General features: G+C 51.9%; 1 protein-coding gene across 2 annotated transcripts; it reads right to left on the reverse strand.

Annotated features, from left to right (window-relative positions):
• Positions 1-1,764: 1,764 nt before the first annotated feature.
• NCF4 (neutrophil cytosolic factor 4) lies at positions 1,765-20,433 on the reverse strand. Of its 2 annotated transcripts, none has more exons than XM_027541752.1 (10): positions 20,208-20,433; positions 13,987-14,071; positions 13,437-13,590; positions 10,563-10,633; positions 7,535-7,662; positions 6,432-6,489; positions 5,656-5,754; positions 3,610-3,740; positions 3,278-3,343; positions 1,765-2,182 (listed from the first exon to the last, which is right to left on the reverse strand). In XM_027541752.1, exons 1-10 carry the CDS (start codon positions 20,237-20,239, stop codon positions 1,939-1,941), a joined length of 1,068 nt encoding a protein of 355 aa, XP_027397553.1. In that variant the 5' UTR covers positions 20,240-20,433; the 3' UTR covers positions 1,765-1,938. The 2 variants fall into 2 exon arrangements, with proteins under 2 accessions (XP_027397553.1, XP_027397554.1); XM_027541753.1 differs by having other exon boundaries at positions 1,765-2,134; positions 20,208-20,426.
• Between the last annotated feature and the right edge of the window lie 1,260 nt (positions 20,434-21,693).

The raw sequence follows: 21,693 nt of genomic DNA on the forward strand, positions 1-21,693 counted from the left end.
TTTCTCTAAAAATCTGAAGGTACAATTATAATGGTTTTGTCTTCCATTGGGGCAATTGAAAAGTCTGCTTCTCATTCTAATTGTCATTTGATAGTGATCTCCACTTTCTCTGACTCCTTTTAACATATTCTCTTGGGCTTCCATGTTCTGTAGTTTTGATCTATTGTAGCCTTAGCAGCAGCAGCAGCCAGTTATGACCATTTTTTATTCATCCTGCTTATCCATACATGTTTCTTGTATCCATAGATTTAAGTTTTTCATCAGTTTTGAAATACTGTATCTGCCATCTATTTAAACATCACCTCTTTGCCATTCTCTGTATTTTCTCATACTGAGATTCTAATTTTTAAAAAAATCTCATTCTATTGTTTACATCTCTTAATTCCATCTTTATACTCTCCAACTACTTGTATCTGTGTTATATTCTGCGTAATTTCTGGTTTTATCTTGCAATTCACTAATTTTCTCATCACCTGTGTGTAATGTTTTGATACTCTATTTAACTCATCCACTGTCTTTTCTGCCTCAACAGATGTACACACACATACACCTGTGCATACATCATTTTTCTTTTGCAAATCTGCCTGGTCATTCACTTTAGGTCATTCATTTTTATGATTTCATCCTTTATTTCTTTGAACACTTTAGCCATGCACTTCAATAATCTGCAGACCCTGGGGGTCTAAAGCTACCATTTATTCTCACTGCCTATTGTCACTCACAGAGATTAAGTGATCTTTGACTAGGAGATTTTATTGCATTTTAATTCAAGTGGCTCCAGTCAGCCTAACTGGGAACACTTCACTCCAGAGGGGACTTTCTTCCGCTTAGAGGCAGGGATACCACTCTCTCGGAATCACCTCATCCTTTCCCCTTAGGCCTTGATCTAGCACAAGAGCCCCTGGTCCAAGCTCTTTATGCCATGGCCTCCCTGGGCCTAAGCTTTCTAACAGTAGCACTGCTTCTGCATTCCAGAACAACCTCCCAGAGGCTGTGGGTTCTGACCCCAGGTCTTACCATGGGATTTTTTTTTTCAGCAGGGGTGGGTAGAAGTATGGGAGGGTCATTGGAGACCCCACTGCTTCTTATTAGGCTCATGATTCTTCAAAGAGTGTGTGCTATCTAGGGTCTCATTGTGCTGCAGCAGTAGGGCCTCTCAACTTTCAATGGTTGGTTTTTAGTACTTTTTGATCAAATGTTTGTTTCACTGAGAAGAGGGGTCTGCCAAGCTCCTCCTGCAGTCTTACTGAAGGTGATACCTATTGATATTTTGGCTGCTTAGGAGAGAAAAGGCTTCAGCTCATAGAGGGAGATCCTCCCATTCTGCTTCTTCTTCCTCCCCAGAGGCGCCAGAGTCTGCCCTCCCTTCACCCCTTACTTACAATGAAGACCACCAACAGCATGACTCAGGTCTCTGCCCTTCTGCAGAGCAGCAGGAATAAGAGGGCAGAGGAAGCCCTTGACCTTGGTCACACAGAGGACTTGGTGTTGGCCTGACCCAGAGGGTACCCAGGGAAAGATGACTTCCATGAGGCCAGTGGTTACTCCTTGGAAAGGGTTTAAAAGGGAGTGACCAGAAGGGACAGGAGTGTCACTGGGTTTCCCCACACAAGGGAACAAGGTGAGGAAACAGGTGGCTGAATTAGGGGCACAAAGCCAGGGCCCTCTTCTGTATATAAATGATCCCTCAGTGATACTCATGAATGGGTTTTTACTTCCTCTCCTCTCTTTCCTCCAAAGACATTCTCTTCCTCAGCCTGCCCCTTTGAGATGAAATGGTTTATTTAATTCAGAGACCAAATGTACAAGCCAAGGTCAGCAGGTCTGTCCAACTCAGAACCAGGAAGTCTGTCCCACACGCCCAGCCCTTCTTGGTCCTAATGCCCTCAGAGGGCTCTTTGCCAGGAGTCCCCTCACTGCCCCAGGGACACCACTGGCTCAGGGGACTGTGTTGTAGACCTTGTAGTTGTCCTCCTGGGTGACGTGCAGCTTCCAGGGGAAGAGACGCTTCTGGGAGGGGAGACCTCGGGCCCGCTTCACCATGAGCTTCACGTCCTCATCTGACAGCAGCCGAACCAGGTCCCCCTCAGCGTCACGGTAGTTGAGGGCGATGTCCTGTCTCTGGAACTCCCGCCTGGGTGGGAGAGACCAGAGTTCGGGAAAGGTCCAGCAGCCTTTAGGCCTAGGTGTGGGAGCAGGGAGAGGGGATGGAGGGAGATTTAGGGCCGGGATCTAAGAATTGGAAGGGGTCAGAGCTGGACACTGGTTCTATCATCTGAGTGGTCCAATCTCCCATTGTACAGATGGGGAAATTGAGACTTCCAGGGGAAAATGGGACTTTCACAATAAATTTGTGGAACAGCTTGAAATGTCTTATAATGTGCTGAAGACTTTAAGAACTGTCATGGGGAAGAGAAGTGGGTTTTATTGAGCACAGAGTAGAGGAGGATAAAGCCCCCGAGACAGCCCTGTGTGTGGCCACAAAGAACTCATGAAGGACTGGAAGTGTCTGATCTGGGTACAGGTAGACGGGTGAACAGCCATTCAAATTTTCCACAGGTAAATCTGACAAAATGAGTCAGAAGCTCTATCTGACTTGCAAACACCTTGATCCCCAAACCTCACTTCTAGAAAATCATCCTAAGGAAATAATCAGGCAAAACATCAAATAGGCGAATCGCAGCACTATTCACAGTAGTATGTAAAAAAGTGGAAGATAACTTAAATGCCAACAAAAGGGGATGGCTGCTTTAGTTATGGTGCAGCCACAGAACAATGCTCTGTAGCCAACTAAATAATAAAATTATGGGGAGTGGGGTGCCGGTGGGGTGTGAGCTGAAGAAATATGAATGCACATCAGATAATGAGAGGAGTAAAATATGAGGTGATTTCAGTTCTTTATACTTTTCCATGACTTCTGACATTCTTTTTAAAAAATAATGAATAGATATTACTTTTACAGTCAGTAATATAACAATGCCATTTCCATTCTGTAAAGCAACTGTTCATAACTGGGTCTTGGGAGGTGGTGGTTCCCTGATGGAGAAGGGTTCAAGTCCAAGGTTTTGACTTAGAAAAACTTCAGCAAATCCGGGCCCACAAACCTCAAGCCCCTTTACCTCTCTGCAGCCCCCTCCCCCCATCTCTAATGTGGTGAGCAAAACAAAAAGGTGAAATAGATACAAAACGCCCAGCCCTTGAATGTGCTGTGTTCCTCCCTCTGTTCTCTCCTGCAGGGTGTCTGACACCCCTCGAAACTCCCACCCTAGCCCCTCACCTCATGAGCTCCAGCAAGTCCTTGAAGAGTGGGGTGCTGCTGAGGTCCTCCTCCACTGCAATGTCCCTAAGGAGAGAGTGGGCAGGAGTAAGGAGGCAGCCGGCCAGGAAGGGGATAAGGGAATGAAGCTGGCCAGGTCACACTGGACCTTGAAGTCTTGTGACGGGGTATGACTTATCTGGAGGATGGTGGGAGCCACTGCAGGCTTTCAGATACGTGTGTTTGGTCGGGGGACATGTGATCAGGTTTTGGTCTTGGAGCCCAGAGGTGGAGTGGGGTTGGGGAGGGCCAGGGAGGCTGGACAGACCCCTCCCTCCCAGCAGGCCACCAACTTGATGGTGCTGATGGTGTCCTCATAGTAGTAGCAGCGTAGCCAGTTGGTGGGGTCTTCCTCCTCTGGGAAGTCCTTGAGGATCTTCACAAAGGACACTGGGAAGATGCCTGTGGTTCCCCGGACAGTGCCCTGAGGGAAGAAAGAAGACACTGCCCTGTGGGTGCTGGGAGAGGCAGCAGGGCCATGTCTCGGGGTCCTGCCCTTTTATAATGATGAGGAAAGTCAGACAAGGTCTGGGCCCCCTCATGCAGAAGAAAGAGAAAAAGTGGACAAGGTTACCAAGCTGTTCACCCCAAGACATCAATTTTTGAACAAGTCAAGACCTGAATTTATCTGGAAACCTGCTTTCATCTCATTCATTTATTCACTCACTCAGTCATTCATTTGACTACTTCTTGAGTGCCAGCTAAGGGGTAGGCTCTGGGCACTCAGAAGGGATGGAAATCCCTGCTTTTCCCCCTGGAGCTTCCACTGTGCTCCAGACAAGGCACAGGTAAACAGGTGAACTTTACAGGCAGTCATATGATGGTAGGTGTCCAGGAGGAAAACGGGATAGGGGAGGGAGAGGGTTAGAGGCAGGGCCCATTCATTCATTCATCCATCCATGGACACCACCTGCTCTAGACCAAACAACCAGAACTCTCCCTCCAGCCAGGCCTCTTTACTAAACTCCAGCCAAGACCTAGCCATTGCTGTGGTTTGTCAACTGTTCTCTTAATCTTCATAACCCTTTGGAAGACATATTGTTCCAGCCTCTTTTACAGACATATAAACTGAGGCTGAGGTAGTACTCTTGCTCTTTCCCTAACCCTCCTGTCCATCTGAAGCCAGAAGTCATTTAGCATACTGACCCACAAAACCTTCTAGAAAACAAGAAGTCAACAAACATTTCCTGTTTCTGGAGAATGACCCAGCAATACCCTTCAGCTGTCAGAGCTCATGAGTACCCAAGACAGAGCTGCGGGACTGGGGTAAAAATCAAACCAAGTTGTGAGATGAACAGTTGGCCCATACTCCTCTCCAGCCCCTGGGCGCCAGGGATCCTCCCCTTCCTTCAGTGGTTTCCGGACCCCTGGCGGCTGGCCCTGCCTCGGGACCTGTTCCATAAGCTCCTTCACACACCGCTTCAGGAGCCCCAAGAAAAGGGAATCTTCCATAACAAGAGGACTTAATCCAAAAGGCTGCATGAGGCCTGGACTTCCCACTCGGTGATATCCCCTCCATCTCCAGTTGTGCTCTGAGCCTCTGTAAGGGCCATGCTTGCTGCTGGCAGGGACAAAGCGTGGCCAAGATGCCACACACCCAGGCCCTATATGGGCCGAGCCCTGAACAGCTGCGTCTCATTCAACCCTTCCCAGAAACCTATGAAGAAACAGCCAGGGTTATCTCCGTTTACGGGAGAGGAAACCACGGGGTTGAGTAAGTTTCCCAAAGTCACAAAGCTAGCTAAAAACAGCTAGGATGTGACGTCAGACGCTGGAGCTCAAGTCAGTCTCCCTCCTCACTTTCACTCACTCCCTGAGTGGTGAGTAACTTTATCCGATTATAGACAGCATGTCTCCACTGGGCATGATTCTGCCTTCTGGGGCCAGAGGTCAGGGGACGCTCTTGATTGCTGCAGCTGGAGGGGTGCTACTGGCATCTAGCAGATGGACGCCAAGGTCACCACTAAACACCCCACAGTGCACAGGGCATCCCCCAACAGAGAACTGCCTGCTCCCACAAGTCAGAGTGAACAGGCTGAGAGACCCTGTTATAGAACAAGGAATGAAACTCAGAGGGTTAACTGACTTTCTAATGTGACCACTGATGGGGTCAGAGGCAAGTGTAGGTGCCGGAATCTTCTGCTCCCGTCACATACACAATATTTCCTCAGGCTTCCCCGATCTACACCTTTGGACAGCATTTTTTCCCTGGGGCCTTCTCAGATCCCTCCTCTTTCTCTGATCCCTCATAGAATCAAAACGACTTCACCTCCAACTTACCTGCAACCTCACTTCCTCCTCATTTTCAGTCTCACCTCCATGCTCACCTCCAAACTTACCTCCAGCCAGTCTTTATTGATCCGACTGAGAAGGAAGATCACATCTCCAACTTTGAAATTCAGCTCATGTTTGCTGTTCCCAGTGAAATCAAACAGGGCCTGGGAGAAGGAAATGGTAAGGAAGGAGGGAAGAAACATTCACCAAGTTCCTACTACAGTGCTTTACATACTCCAGTGTCCCATTTAACAGATGAGGAACCTGAGGCTCAGGGAGGATGAGTGACTTTCTGATGCTCCACTCTATTTGTTAGGGAGAAGCCAGGTTTAGAACCCAGGTCTCCCTGACTCCAGAGCAGCTGCTCTTTCCAAGCCTGGGGGCATGAGCAAGAGGGAAGGGTTCAAACTCCCCGGACTTGGTAACTTCCCCATCCCCCAGGCCTCACTGGGGACTCCTGTGCCCCCATAGTCCCCAGGGCATTGACCACATTGGTTTTGAAATGCCATGTTTAAGAGTGTGTCCCTGGGGAGCTGTGAACCCCTTGAGGACAGGGCCTGGTCTAAGTCACCTCTGAAGTTTTGGTACCCAAGGCGGGGCTGAGCTTGCTGAATGAATGCTGGCTGGTACCCTCCGCCTCTGTGTGCTCATCACAGGCCCTCCCCTGGTCTGGCTGGGGGTTCTGACATGTCTGAGGCTGAGGCTGTGGGCCCTTCCCTCCCCTCCCCTCCCCCGCCCTGTACCCAACCCCCGCCCTAGGCACACAGTGGGCACCAGCAGGACGGGCTCAGGGGCTGGAGATGGAGCCAGGCTGCTGCCCAGTGGTGAGGTGGGATGGTACCTCTGCTCGTGGAGCTGCCATGCGGTCAATGCCAGCAGCTTGTGGGGACTCGCTTTTTCTGTGGAGAGAGAAGAGGGGCTTGTCATCCCTTCTGCTTCTGTGCCGAGGAGGGCCTCAGCAGAGGAGTTAAAGATGCAGCTACAATTGCTCCTCTGTGCCAGCATGCTACCCACAGCTCTCATCGCCCTGGAGGAGGGACTGCACCCCGCCTCTGTGGACCAGAAAGCAGAGGCTCAGATAAACATTTGCTTAGGGCCATAGCTTGCCAACTCTTTCCCGTTACTCCCCACACTCAACCCCTAATCTTCCAGCTGAGTAAATGGGCTTCAGAAAGTGCTGAGCTCCACTCCAGGACCCAGGGTTGCTGTGGGGCACAGATGGAATTCAGGCCACACCTGCCTGGGTGCCTGTGGGAAATGGCCAGGCACGACTTGGAGAGGACACTCAGAGACACTGGCCGGAATGGAGGGAGGAGCTGGATAGGCAGGCGGGGCTCAGGAGCCTTGTCCTGCGATTCTTAGCAGCAGCAGCAACATAGAGTTGTTCATCGGCTTGAATTTTCAGTGATTTTTTTACCCCCTGCTTAGAAGGGGCCAGAGGGAGCTGGGGGCCCTTTAGAATAAAGGAGTGAGCAGCAGCGTCCCCTGGTGGCCAGTGTGATACACCAGGAGCCACAGCCGGCCCCATGGAACTAAAACTAACCAGGAACAAGGCGTGCCAGGCGATGATGGGAAGAATGTTTGCAGACAGAACCATTCCCCCTCCCTTCCCGACTCTCCCCGCCCCAAGCACCCAAAGCCCTCGGGCCATCGCCAATGGTTGCCATGGCAACAAGCTTTTTCCCGTCACAGCCCCTGTCCTCTGGCCTGTCGTGTCATACATCAAAACACACCCACTTTCTGTCCGTCCAGACCCTACGCTTGATTTTCCAAGCTTACCTAACAACCCAAACCACCCTGGAGGACTCAGACAAGAGAACCAGTTTATATGCCTGCCTTCTTTCAGGGGAAAAAGTGCCTTCGCGGCAGGGGCCTCCAGGACAGCCCACCCGGTCAGCAGCAAGTGGCCCAGGGCCGTTGTGAGCACGGGGCCCCATCACTTACACTCGCCGGGTGCGCGGGCGGAGCCGCCGGAGCGCCTGAGGCACCTGCTCGGCGTCGTAGGACGACTGGTAGAAGAAGATGCGAACGTCCTCGTCCATCAGCACCCAGATGGGCAGGCTGAGGAGGTGCTGCGTTTGCCGAGAAGGCAGGACAGGTCGGGGGTCAGCAGTCTTGGCATCCCAGCCCCGTAGCTCCATCCCCACTCCCCCCACACACACTATTCCCCGGCCATTAATGCATTCTCTGCCTGATAAAGAAACAAGATATATTTTGAAATTTCAACAGGGTGAATGAAACATGTCACAAGATCTACCCCCGGGTTCAAGGTCAGGAGGAACCACCTAACTTGAGAAGAGCTCGTTTGGAAAAGACCCACAGCCCTCCAGACACAACAGATGACATGATGCGGTGGTGACTATTCAGGCGCGGCACTGAGCGCCACACCGTGTGACCTCGCTCCCTCTCACAATAACCTGGGAGTGAGGGTCACAGAGGTGAAGGGACCTGCCCAGGGCCGCACAGCCTAGTGAGCGACAGAGCTGGTCACCCAGAGCCATCTGCCACCAAAGCTCATCCCTTAGGTCAGAATGAGACAATGGTCGGGGAAGCACCTCCCAGATAAACCACATTAACAACACTTGGTGATATTACCACCTAAATGACGCTTCCTGATACTGTATGTCATATTATAGGATCAGAGTGGGAAAGTGCTCAGGTCAGTGGGCAGAGCTAGGAAGTGGTAGGGTTGAGATTGATTATCTGATGCTGGTTGCAACACCCATGATGCAATGACCCTCAAGCTGCGAAGATGCAGAGCACCCAGAACCTGGCAGGGTCATCCCTCCAAGCTGTCCATTGCACAGGTCCCCAGGAGCACTGCAGTTGGCTTTGGGTGCTACAGCTCCAGAGGCACCCAGAGCCCCCCCAGAAAACCCCATGGGGACGGCAGGATGGAGGGAGGCCGGGAACTCCACCCCAGAGGGACTGCAAACTCAGAGCCTAGAAAAGGCACGGTTGCTTTATGGGGAGGATGGGAGACAGCAGCCCAGAGATGAGCTCACGGGCACAGATAGAGCCAGGCTGTGCCTGGGACAGAATCTGCCACTCATCTAGGTGACCTTGGCAAGGATGCCTCTGTGTATTCATTAATACAATGAGGGTGAGGGTACCTCCCTTGTAGGATTGTGGAAGGACTAGATAAGTGAATTTGTGCAAAACACTTAGAACAGGCATCTAGCAAGGGCCCCATCCAAGCTGAATGTTATCATTGTTGCTATTACTTTTATTCCAACACAGTACAGTGGATAGAGCAAAATCCTGGAGTCAGAGAGATGTGTGTTCGAACCCCATCCTACTTACTAAATGCTCTGTGACACCAAGGGAGCGACTCTACCTCTCTGTGCCTCCATTTCCTCACTTTAAAATATGGATAAGAGTACTGAACTCACAGGTTATTGAGAGAATTAAATAAGCCATTTATCCAACAAATGCATGGATATATCAAGAGCCTCTTAGTTGTACACCACCTGGTTCCAGGCAATTGTCGTTATCACATGAACCCTATTCTTAATGAGGACAGAGGTGAGACCACTGAGTAGAAGTCACAGGAAGCTGGGCTTTTCTAATAGCTGTCCAACAATGGATGAGCAGCCTGGGTCAGGAAGAGTGGTAATGAGCTCCCTGTCTCTGAATGTTCCAAGCCCAGGGTGGGGTTACCAATACACTGATTGACCTTTTGGCTTCAAGGAACCCACTCAGACAGACAGGTAGAGATGAGATTCTCCAGGCTGCTGGTTGCCAAGACCAGGTGAAGAGCAAAGAGCTCCAGCTCCACACGCCTTCTCGCTCTGGCTCCTTCCAGCCCTGCTGGAGGAGACTAGAGGAGCCAGCCACCCTGAAGGAGCAGCTGTCACAGCGCCCCCTGCAGGGGAGACACCACCAGTGCTGGAGCCCAGGTGCTTTCCTACCCTACCTGTTCTCCACCCAGAGCCCAGGATTCCTGCAGCCGCTGGGGAGGGCAAGCCAGCCACCTGCTCCCTTTTGCTTCCCCCTCCACACTCCTCCTGCCCCCTCACTCCATTAGGAGTCATGCTGTCTCACATTCTGGAGGCAGGTTCACAGTTTACAAAGCACTTTTCTGTCCTTTTCTCAACATCAGTCCCCTCCTGTGAAACCAGAAAGTTGGGGGCACCATCTCATTTCATAGGCAAGAAAACTGAGACCTAGATAGGATGAGCAATTAATCCTAAATCACGCAGGGAATGACAAAGCACAGACCAAAGAGACTCCTAGCTCGGTGCTCTTTTCCCGTAAGAGTAGGAGAGGAAGGGGCGATCTCACTGTCTCTGAGGATGCCTCTTGGCTTTGAAGAGGGTTGCCTTCTCCAGTTTCCTAAGGTTGCCATCAAGCCATGTCTTGTATACCTCTAGTGACGGGGTGCCCACTACCCTAGGAACGCTATCCATTTCTTGCACAGCTTTAATTGGTGTAAGGCTTTCCTAACCAGCCTTGTGTCTGTCTATAAGATGCTCCTTCCTCTGTGCTCCCATCTCCTGAGGATGCAGACAATATACAGGTTGGGGAATACATAAGGGCATCTGTCCAAGGCCCATGGATGCCACTAAAATCCAGCCTGTGTCCTGTTCATGTGTGTTATGTGAGAAAGCTGGGGGCCTGGTTTGCCATGCCCCTGTTATACAGGCCGTTCTTCATCTGTCTGTATTCCCATAAGACAGTGGGGACCTCGGGGCAGGCACTGGATCCTATTCTCCTCTCTACCAGGAGGCTCAGCACAGCCATTAGTCAGTTCAAGGTGTGTCTTCCTGAATCTTCTCCACTGCTCCTGCCCCATCCCCCTGGAACCCTGAGAATATGTCCTGTTTCTCTCCCCAGGCCTGGCCTTTAAGGATTGAAGATGAGGGCCATCAGAGCAGGAGAGCCAGCCCCAGTTCCCAAAGCCACCTGGGCCCCTCCCTGTGCTCAGCACCCTGTCCCCTCCCAGGAGCCACGTGGCCTAGCCCCGCCTTACCTTCATGTAGGCGTTGAGGGCAGGTATTCGCATCTCGGCAATCTCCTGTTTCACACCCACGTAGACTTTGGCTGAGAAAACGCAAAAAGCTGTCCTGGGAATCTGGCCCAATAGCATTGTCTCCGGGCCAGGAGCTGCCCACCGGAGGCAGGAACCCTTTCCACTAGCTCAGCGCTCCTCCCGCTCATCGGCCCACGGCGCTCTGGGGGCCACCATCCAATGTGCATTCTCTGTTATACTATCATCAGCTGATACTTTTCTTGTTTTAACTGTTTATCTATTGCCTTTTCCTACACATGTACGCAGACACACGCACACAGACACACACACACACACGATTCTTAGCTCCAGGAGAACAGGATCTTTGCATTGCTCACAGCTACAGTCTCATCACCTGGAACTGTGGTCCTCAAGTCTGGTTGTGCATTCATGTTGCCCAAGGAGTGTGTAAAATCTCATTGCTCAGGACTTACCCCAGAAGAATTTAAATCAGAATCTCTGGGGGTGGAACATGGGCATCAACAATCTTTTAACCTCAAGGTACTTCCAATATGCCACACAGGTTAAAGAGCCATGGTGTAGAACAAGGGCCGAACTAGTAAATATTTGAGGAGTGGATGGGTGAAGCCTTCCTCGAAAGCAAGACAGAGTGTTTGTGGGGAAAGGGAAACTGATGATGCTGATCAAAGACAAATGTCCTCTCTGGGAACTTCAGGGGGCTCTGAATCACCCACTCAGAGAGCCCCCCAGAAGGCAAATGTGAGATAGGTCTGGCTCCTGCTGGCCACTGCCCCTGAGGCACACTGGTGTCTGGGAGTGGCAGGAGGGCAGCATCTGAGGCCTGGGGGAGTGAGAAACTGGGAGATTAGTAGCAAGTAAAGGGCAACTAAATTAAAAGATGCTTACTCCTTGGAAGGAAAGTTATGACCAACCTAGACAGCGTATTCAAAAGCAGAGGCATTACTTTGCCAACAAAGGTCCATCTAGTCAAGGCTATGGTTTTTCCAGTGGTCATGTATGGATGTGAGAGTTGGACTGTGAAGAAGGCTGAGCATCGAAGAATTGATGCTTTTGAACTGTGGTGTTGGAGAAGACTCTTGAGAGTCCCTTGGACTGCAAGGAGATCCAACCAGTCCATTCTGAAGGAGATCCGCCCTGGGATTTCTTTGGAAGGAATGATGCTGAAGCTGAAACTCCAGTACTTTGGCCACCTCATGCGAAGAGTTGACTCACTGGAAAAGACTCTGATGCTGGGAGGGACTGGGGGCAAGAGGAGAAGGGGACAATAGAGGATGAAATGGCTGGATGGCATCACGGACTCGACAGATGTGAGTTTGAGTGAACCTTGGGAGTTGGTGATGGACAGGGAGGCCTGGCGTGCCGCAATTTATGGGGTCATAAAGAGTCAGACATGACTGAGCGACTGAACTGAACTGAACTGAAAGGGCAACTAAAGTCATAGGCATGCAGGTCAAATTATCTGTGTGGGGCGGCAGAGAGGCGGAAGGGAGGGGAGTGAGAAGACAAAAGTGAGGACGATGGGTGCCTGCCTTCCCAGGAGCACCAGAAGAGGCGACTCTGTAAGGAGATGGAGGAGCCACGGGAGACAGGAAGGGAATTGGGAAAGGCTGGCACCACAGCAGTTTGGAGAGGGCACCACAGCAGTTTGGAGAGAGCACCCCAGAGGAAGAAGTGGGCTGATGAAGTTGAGGCCTGAGTTGTACCCATGGATCATGTCATGGGCCACTGTCCCCAGAGGAACTCACAGAGCAGGAAGAGCTGAAACCCGGCTGGTGGGTTGAGCAGAGGATGGAAGATGAGAAGGTCAGACAGCAAGTCAAGATTTATTGTGGAAGGAAGGAGAGATCTTTGAGGGCCCTTGGGGCTAACAGAGGCTTCTGGCTAGAATGCTCACTTAGGATACGTTTTTGCTTAAAGATGAAAGAGAACCAAGCCCGCCCGTGGTGAAGCTTGGCAGACAGTCAGTAGATGAAGGAGAAGGTGAATCTACAGGGGTAGCAAGGGACAAGCTGTCAGGGAGGAGAGATCAACTGAGAGCAGGAGGGGCCCCTCCTCCCTGCCACCCAGAGATGGGGAAAGGGTGAGTGAGGGAACGGGTGAGTTTCCTCCCTGGGGCTGGCTGCTGGCTGGGAACCTCAGGCACTGGCTAAGGCAGAGAGGAAGCCCAGCTGGAGGTGGGGTTTGAAGCTTGAAGAAGGGAAGGTCAGGGAGTATTTTGCAGCCTGTGGGGTGGGGCAGGCACAGCCAAGGCACACACCATGAACCCTATACCACACTCTGGCAGGGTTCTCTCCTGCTGGGCTCACGAAGGCTGGCCTTGAGAAGCCGAGAAGTTTGCACCTTTCCAAGGTGCGTGTTAGGACCGAGTAGGGGTGGAAGGCCAGGAGACAGGGGGGTGGAGGCCCATCCAAAAGCAGCAGTGGGTGCGCCCCCACGGTGTCCCAGCAGAGCAGGGAAGGAGGAGCACCCATGGGGGACTGAGGAGTTACAGGGCAGTTCCCCTCGAGGGGCTGGAAGATGAGTCTGTGTTTAACATGGGGAACACAGGGATCACTGTCTCCAGGAGGAGAGGCCGGGGCTGATGCGCTCAAACCTGGTGGTGGATGGCTAAACCGGGGCAGCTGCGCAGGTCATAGAGCACAGGAGGTCAAGGGCTCAGAGGTTAAGGGTTCCGAGGCCGGAGAGCCAGAGGTGGCAGCCTGTGACTGGCAGGAGGGGGGCATGGATTAAATAAACAGTTTTCACTAAAATAGAATGGTTTATGCTAAAACAGAAGCACCGAACAGCACCCAGAGAGCTGGGAGGAGAGGCGAGCCAGTGGGCTCCGACCTGGGGCAGCCAGTCGCTGCCTACCTGGGAGCGTGGGGAGGATACAGGTTAAGGGGCTGGTCTTGCTCTCCTGCCCGAAGCGCTCCTCCAGCTTGCTCTGTAAGGCGTAGAACTGGCGGTAGCGGCGGTAGATGAGGTACTTGGACCCCCCTTTCGTCTTTACCTCGATGACAAAAACCTAAGGACAAAAACCACAGGCTGAGCTAGCAAGCCAGGGATTGGGGCTTTGCAGACCGGGGGTGGGGGGAGGGGTGGCCTCACAGGCCAGAGGTAGAGGATGGTGGAGGTCCAGAGGCCCTAGGGTTAGATAATAATTTCTTGACCTCAGTATCACTTTGGGGGTGAGGTATTTCCCGGTCATGGGCACCACATGACATGAACCAGAATCCCTGGATGCCATGCAGTAGATGCCCCACCCCAGGTTGTGGTCATTAAAACTGTCTGCAGATATTTACTGCAAAGTGTCCCCTGGAGGGTAGAATTGCCCTGGTGAGAACCACCAGGATAGAACTTAGGAGAGGAAAGCACTGGAGGCTCAGAGGTCAGAGGGTGAGGGTGCAGGGGTCTTTCTTACAAAGTGGCTGGTGAAGCCTCTCTTCTCCTCAATGTCAGCGATGTTGGCTGAGATGGCAATGTCGTCAGGAAGCTGGTCGAAGTCGCTGAGGGAGGTGGGAGGAGAAGAAATGCTGGTTATCATCCTGAAGTGTTGAGGGGCTGCAAGGTGCAAGGCCCTGTGCCAAGTGAACCCATGTACCCAGCATTCTCTGTTCAACATCCTTCACATGCCAGGCTGTGACACAGACCAGGCGTCTGGAGTTGGAGCCACATGTCAACAACCATACTAGAATCTAGCAAATCTCTGTGGGGCTGCGTTATTCATTCAGGAGCAGAGCATCAAGCACCCCTGCCTATTACACCCTGTTCTAGGCCCTGGGTCACCTGCTTCCCAGAGAGGATGGCTGATTACACCCAGGGAAAATCCTCACAGAGGAGGTGACATTTGAGCCAGGTCTAGAAGGATGAATAGGAGTCCACCAGGTAGGACCAGAGCAGGGGAATGCCTGCCCTCCTCCCTGGCAGACTGAATGCAGGTGCTAAGGCTCTGAGGGCCAAGTCTATTGTGGTTGGAGTCTGGTGTGCTCAGAGTCTGAATAGGCAGATGAGGCCAGGCTGAGGAGGGTCTCCAGAGCCAAGCTAAGGAATTTTATAAGCAACAGGGAGCCATGGACAGCTTCAGAAGAGAGCGAAAACGCAACAGGGCTCTGGCTTTAGGATGCCAACTCTGGCAGTGGCGTGGAGAGAAAAAGGAGGGCAGAGACTGGGGGACAGAGCGCCACTGGGAGGCTCTGACGTGGTCCAGCTGAGAGATGAGGTGGGCCTGAGCCAGACAGTGGGGATAAGAAGAGAAGACAGACAGGAGGGATACCTGATAACAGACACTGTGCCATTTTTGTGCCCTCTGCTTCTTCCTAACTAATCAAGCTCCAGTTCTTTTCACGATGACAAAGCCTAGCCCCAAGGTGATAGGTCACTTGGCCTGAGCCAAACATAATAATCCCTTTGCTGTTTCCCAGACCCACTTGCAGCTAGGAGCAGCCATGTAACCTGTTGTGACCAAAGAGACCTAAGAGGAAATCTGCTGTAGGAGCCTCTGGGAGACGGTTTGCATCAAGATCCAGAGAGATGAACAAAGCTAGTAGGGTCTTCTCCTCTTTCCCCAACTGCCTGCCTGGAAAGTAGATGTGACATCTGGACTTGCAGCAGCCACATTGCATTCATGAGGCAAAAACGTGGGAATGATCACAGGAATCTCTGGGACTCTGGTCCTGAAGTCACTGAGCGGCAGAACCAGTTGTGACCTACCTCTGAACTTCTCATTATGTGAAAGCATAAACCTCTGTTTGTTTCAGCCACTATCAGTTCCTCTGTTCTCTGCAGCCTTCTGCATTTCCAACGGATACACTGGTAATTTACGAGTCATTCCAGAGTTACGACCAGCAGGGTTTGGGGACTGTTTGGATATAGAGGTGAAAGAAAGGGCAGTGTCAAGAGTGACGCCCACATATTACCCGTATTGTGACCAGGATGGGTGGAAGGGGAGCAGGGTTGATGGACACATTTTGGAACGTGCTAATCTGAGAGGCCCCTGGGGCACCCAGGTCATGATCCTGCAAAAGTTGGTGTGTGGCTCTGGAGTCCTGCAGGGAGTGGAGTTGAAGAGGGTCCCAGCTGGATTGCGAGTGGTAAGAACCTTCTGCCCTGTGACTAGTGGTTAAAACCCCCAGGGAAGAGCAATCCGTGAGCAGAGGAGGGGATTGAGAGGGACAGATGGAGGAAGAGAAAACGGAACACCAAGGCGGGGGAGGAGGAGCAGCTAGGGTCACCCAGTCCAGCCGCTTGTAGACAGATGAAGAAATTAGAAGCCATCAGCAATCGTGTTCCTGTTGCAGCAGTTGGGAAACAGGGTGGGAGAGGGGGGGGGCAGGGCTGCCTGAACCTCGGAGCCAGATGGAACCTCATTCCCAGCCCCCACTGGGCCCCAAGTGACGTGGACTGCAGGGATCTAACTCAGGACTCTGGAGGCTGGCCCAGGAGGTGACTCAGGATGGCGGTGGGCAGGCACAGGAAATCCCTACCACTCCCAGGCTAGCAGCCTCCCCACTCACTTTCCACACAGGGTCCTATGGTAACAAACACCCTTGGGAGAAGCTTCCTCCTCCACTTTCTCCCCTGAGACGGTGAATTTCCTGACTATTTCACCTTCAGTAGGAGGCCGGTGGGGCAGGAAGGAACTGGAGAGGCAGAACGGCCCTTTGCAGGGAAACAGGTAATGGTAACTACAGCTGACGATGTCCTAAGCACACGGAGCACCAGGGACCCTTCTAAGACAGTGTCACCTTTTTCCAGACTGAGGTACAGAGGTTAACAAACTTGTCCCAAAAAGTAAAAAAACTGGGATTTGGCTCCAGAATTTTTTCCCAGTCCACTGGCCCTGGTTTGAAGCTCCCAACAGCTGGCTGTGTTAAACTCAGATAAATCCCAGCCCCTCACAGCATCAGTCTCCCATCTAAAATAATAACAACAGTAATAATATTGTTAGCAGCTACTGTAACTCAGACATTGTCCTAAGAACTCTAGGATGTGGCCTCTGCCTTCCTGGGTTTCATGGTTGATTGGAAGAGTTGGATAAATAATTACATAATTTCAGTAATCATAGAAGCTGTGAAGGAAAAGTCCACAACGTTTCAAGCTACAGCAGGAGCCCAGCCATTACTATAGTCCCTGGAAGAATCAGTAGTACATCAGGCAAGAAAGCTCACCAAGCCGACACTTCTAAGATGGGGGTGAAGTTATCAGAGGGAGAAGCAAGGATGCTGTACCTGCAGGGAGGGCAAGGTGTGCTCAGACTGAGGATGATCAGGGAGGGCTTCCTAGAAGAAATGGCACCAGGTAAAGAGGAGTCGACTCAGGACAACAGGCAAGAGAAAGAGTGGGTGCAGAGGCCTCAACTATGCAAGAAGGGGTAAGTTACAAGGGATGAGGCCAGGGAGACCAGCAGAGCCTACTCATGAAGGGTGCTTTGTGCCCCGCCTTGGGGTGGTGGGGCAAAGAAGGGTTATGTTGGGAGACCTGTGTGTCACAGAGGGGAGGGCACAGGTGAAAGATGAAGACCTGAATTCCTGCTCTGACACTGCCAAGGTCAGCAGACTTGGGAAGACTCCTCTCTGAGCTCTGACCCCTCCACCACTCCGAGATGGGGCCCAAGGAGGTATTTATATCCCGGGAGGGTTTGGAGGTCACATCTGTAACAAGCGTAGCTGGAGAAGCCCCAAATGAGCAGGGACCCTGCTCACTGCTGTATCCCCAGTGCCCAGAACAGCACTGGCACATAGCAGGTGCTCAGGGAGATGCAAGCCCACTCCCCGTGTCTGTTTTACAGCAAGTCCACTGTGTGCTGACACTGTGGCTCAGCAGTAAAGAATTCACCTGCAGTGTAGGAGACTTGAAGGAGACAAGGGAGACGTGGGTTAGATCCCTGGGTTGGGAAGATCCCCTGGAGGAGGAAATGGCAGCCTACTCCAGCATTCTTGCTTGACATCCCATGGACAGAGGAGCCTGACGGACTATAGTCCTTGGGGTTGCAAAGAGTCGGACACGGCTTAGCAACTAAACAACAACAAAAGCAACCACTGTGGGCCACGTGGGAACAGCCTGGCTGCCTGCAAGGCGGGGCCAGGGAGTTGAACCAAGAAGTCATTGCACCAGGCAAAAGCAGGGGTGCAAAAAAATGGGCAGCAAGTCCCCCTAGAAGAGTTGCCCCCTGGAGACCTCAGCCAGAACCCCTCTGAACTGAAGTCCACTCAGGGCCCATAGATTGATATTGTTCATGAAAAGTCCATTTGGGAGGCCTGGACAGGAGGAGCTGGGTGACGGGTAGAAAGACCCTGGGGCAGCAGCTAGTTCAGGGTTCCTGCCTCCTACACACAGTAGGCGCTCAAAACACGCTTGTGGAAAGTGCACTCAATGCCCCCACAGCAGTCCTTTCCACCTTCAGATGCCTCACGCCTTAGAAAGTCCTGCTACCAGAAATCTGCTGCCCTCCCATTACGTCCTCCACTTCGGCCTCAGGCATCCAGACCTCACTTTTAAATAGGCATCCAGGTACAGGGAGACAGAGACCCCAGGCGCGGCTCCATAGCCCCATGAAAGAGGGGGGAAGGGCACCTTTCCCCCATAGAGGGGCAAGCACAGCTTCCAGGGGACCAGGACTGGAGGGAGGGGTCGGCTCTGGGCATCATCTCTCTGACCCACATGCCCTGAGAAACAGGAGGTGCACCAGCCTCAAACAGCAGCTATTTCCTGAAGGTTCAGGTTTACATGCCAGGCCCAGCCTCCACTGAGGACTTGGGGGCTGGAGGAGCTGGAATCTGTGGGGGGACCTGAGGACATAGGGCTTGGCTCCTGCCTTCCTGAACCTCACCCCAGCCCCCAGCACCACCCTCTGTGGCTCTTGAAGACCATTCTTTTTCTTTTTTTGGCCGCACTGCGTGGCATGTGGGATCTTAGATCTCTGAGCAGAGATCAAACCCATACCCCCTGCAGTGGAAGTGCAGAGTTTTAACCACTGAACTGCTAGGAAAATCCCTGGAAGGGCATTCCTGAATCACCCTCCAAGCATTTGCATTTGATATCCCTCCTGCAACACATACACACACACACCTTCCTTCTGACATTTGACATTCAGGAATTCCATCCCGGCTCCCACTTCTAGCCGCAGAGTCCCCCAGGGGCCCTCTGCTGCCCACTTCAGCCAGACCAGCCTGACCCATCCCTGGTGACCCTCTGAGCCACTTCCATGCTTTTACCACACTCTTTCTGATGTCATCTGCAGCTCTGATCCAGAAAGGCAGGAACCAAGCCCTATGTCCTCAGGTCCCCCCACAGCTCAGAGCACAGGCTGACCTACCGAGGAAACTCAGAGAATGTCTCCTAAGAAATGAGGGGAGGCCCTGGCAAGGCTATGCTCGGAGCCCCAACCTTGCCACTCACTCCATGTGACCCTGAGTGAATATTTTATTCTCCTTGGGGCTCAGTTTTCTCATCCATACAATGACAGTGTTGGTCCCGAATGATCTAAAGACATTTTCCAGCTCAAAGATTCATCCATCCATCTGTTATTCGTTCATTCACTCACTCACTCAGCAGCATTTACTAAGTACTTAGTACTGGCATTGTTCAAATCCTGGGACATTTGCTGTTCACTTGCTAAGTCATGTCGACTCTTTGCGACCCCATGGACTACAGCACACCAGACTTCCCTGTCCTCCACTATCTCCCAGAGTTTGCTCAAGTTCATGTCCATTGAGTCGGTGATGCTATCGAACCATCTCATCCTCTGCCACTCCTTTCTTCTCCTGCCCTTAATCTTTCCCAGCATTAGGGGCTTTTCCAATCAGTTGGCTCTTCACATCAGATGGCCAAGGTAATGGATTCAGCTTCAGCATCAGTCCTTCCAGTGAATATTCAGGGTTGATTTCCTCTAGGATTAACTATTTTGATCTCCTTGCTGTCCAAGGGACCCCCAAGAGTCTTCTCAGCACCACAATGAAAAAGCATCAATTCTTTGGCACTCAGCACTTTTTACAGTCCACCTCTTACATCTGTACATGACTACTGAAAAGACCATAGCTTTGACTAGATGGACCTGGGATATAGCAATGATCAAAAGAGATAAATACCCTATGGGACTTCCTTCTAATTGCGGAGCCAGTGACAAAGAAAACAGATGAGTGCGTATAGACTATTATGCCAGAGAAGTAAGGACTACACAGAAGAAGGAAACAGGGTAAGTGTTTGGAGGGGGCTGTTAAGGAAGGTTTCTTGAAGGAGTTGACATTTGAGCCAAGCCCTGGAAAACAGCCAGATTCTGTGCCTCCATCTAAACAGAAGATGAAAAGCCATTACTCAACACTGTGGAGTAGTGAGGTCCCCTGGGCCCCAGACACCTGAGTTCCCGTCCAGACTCCACCACCCACTCCTCCGTGACCCTGGGAAAGTCACTCCCCCTCTCTGAACCTCAGTGTCTTCACCCATGCCTGAGGGAAGTGAGCCACTACTAGGAGTTTCCTTTAAAAAGTTCTCAGAGTCTGTATTTCTGAGTATTTGGGGTCTGACTCAACTCCAACCTCTCAACTTTTGACATTGATAAGCGGCTGCAGGACGGTGGGCCTCTGCCCTGCAAGGCCTGCCGGGAACAGTGAGGAAGCCCCGGGCGGGCAGCGCCCCTGCACTCACCTCTCAGCCCGAAGTTGCTGTGCCTTGGCCATGGCTGTCAGTCCAGGGCAGGGGTGGCGGAGGTTCTCACGACTGGGCCCAGACCAAGGTCACCTCTCACTTCCCTCCAGCTAGCCTCGTTTAGGCTGTGGTCCCAGGAGTCCCCAGGAGCTGCCTCTGGGGAGGCCCCCAGCCAAGCTTCTCTCAGCTCTAGAAGAGGCTCCTCCTCCAGGCCCTCTGGGGCTGGCTGTGGCCCATACTTCCTCTTCCCCACCATGCAGATGTACCATAGCTGGGGAAGTACACACTCTCTGACGCTGGGTATGTGGGGTACACTGATTTGGCAGGGGCATTTGGGGACTTCCTCGATGTCAGTTCTTGGTGCCAGATCTTGGCTGGGTATCAGAGACCTGCTCTCCATCAGAGACTGGGCCTCAGTGCTGACTCAGCCACCAGAGGGGGCTTACATCCTTGGGGAGTCACTTCACATCCACTGACTCATCACACCCAGCCTGCACCCCCTCACTGTCGAGACTTTACCCAACCTATTCCCTAAGCTGGGAGTGCGGGCCTCCACCTCACCTTCCTTCCCAAAGTCCTCTCTCAGATGCCACCTCCTCCAGGAAGCCTTCCTGGTACCCCCAACAAAATTAGTGCTCACAGGCACTTGTGTCATATTAGAATGTGAGGGTTGGTTTATCTTTCTCTATTCCCCCTTTCCTGGAATTCTGGGCTGCACTTCTCTCATGCCTAGATCCCCAAGCCTACTTGGGCCTGGCACAGCCATTTCTCCCTACAGGGCTGCCAACCAGAGTGAGCATCACATTACAAATCTGAGCATACTCTTCCCTGCTTAAACTTTAACTGCTTCACCCTGCACTAGGAGAAAGTCCAAACTTCTAGTCCTGTCTGCCTCCAAAGTTCTGAACACCCTACTGGCTTCCCCAGCCCCCTCTCCTGGGCTATTTCCTTCCCACAATGGCCTCTAGTCCATTTCTAGAATGTTCCAAGATGTCTTCCCCTCTTAGCCTTCATGCAGGCTGTTTCTGCTGGAATGCTCTTCCCTGTCTCCTTTAGGGCTCATCTTGGAAGTCACCTCTTCCGGGAGACCTTCCAGGAACCTGAACTCTAAATATGTCCCCCTCTCTCTGCTATTCTCTCCCAGATCCCTGTGCTTCTGCTTTAGAGCATTGAGAACTATTGTAACTCCATATTTGTTTGTATTTTTATATGTCTGACAACTGTCTTCCCAGCTAGTGCAGTGCCTAGCACGTTGCAAGTGCTCACCCAATATTCAGGGAATGAACATGATTTTGTGGCCCCTCTAACCTGTATGGCTATAGAATTCTGAAGGGAGCTCTCCCAAGAGAGCCACACCCACTTGTCACACACACACAAACACACACACACACACTCACATTCACATTCACTCCTGCATCACAGATGCAAAGTAGAAAGCAGCAGGAAGAGGGTATGGATGATAGGGAAGACATGCCTTCTGGCATCA

The sequence above is a fragment of the Bos indicus x Bos taurus genome, chromosome 5 (genome assembly GCF_003369695.1).
Source record: "Bos indicus x Bos taurus breed Angus x Brahman F1 hybrid chromosome 5, Bos_hybrid_MaternalHap_v2.0, whole genome shotgun sequence".
Lineage (NCBI taxonomy): Eukaryota > Metazoa > Chordata > Mammalia > Artiodactyla > Bovidae > Bos > Bos indicus x Bos taurus.

What these genes read in the sequence shown, in the direction of transcription:
- NCF4 (XM_027541752.1), bottom strand. Translation starts at nt 20,239, where the DNA reads ATGGCCAAGGCACAGCAACTTCGGGCTGAGAG. An exon ending in TATCCTCCCCACGCTCCCAG is followed by an intron (nt 10,634 to 13,436) that starts GTAGGCAGCGAC and finishes GCGTTTTCTCAG; the next exon opens with CCAAAGTCTACGTGGGTGTG. An exon ending in TCAATAAAGACTGGCTGGAG is followed by an intron (nt 3,741 to 5,655) that starts GTAAGTTTGGAG and finishes TTCTTCCCTCAG; the next exon opens with GGCACTGTCCGGGGAACCAC.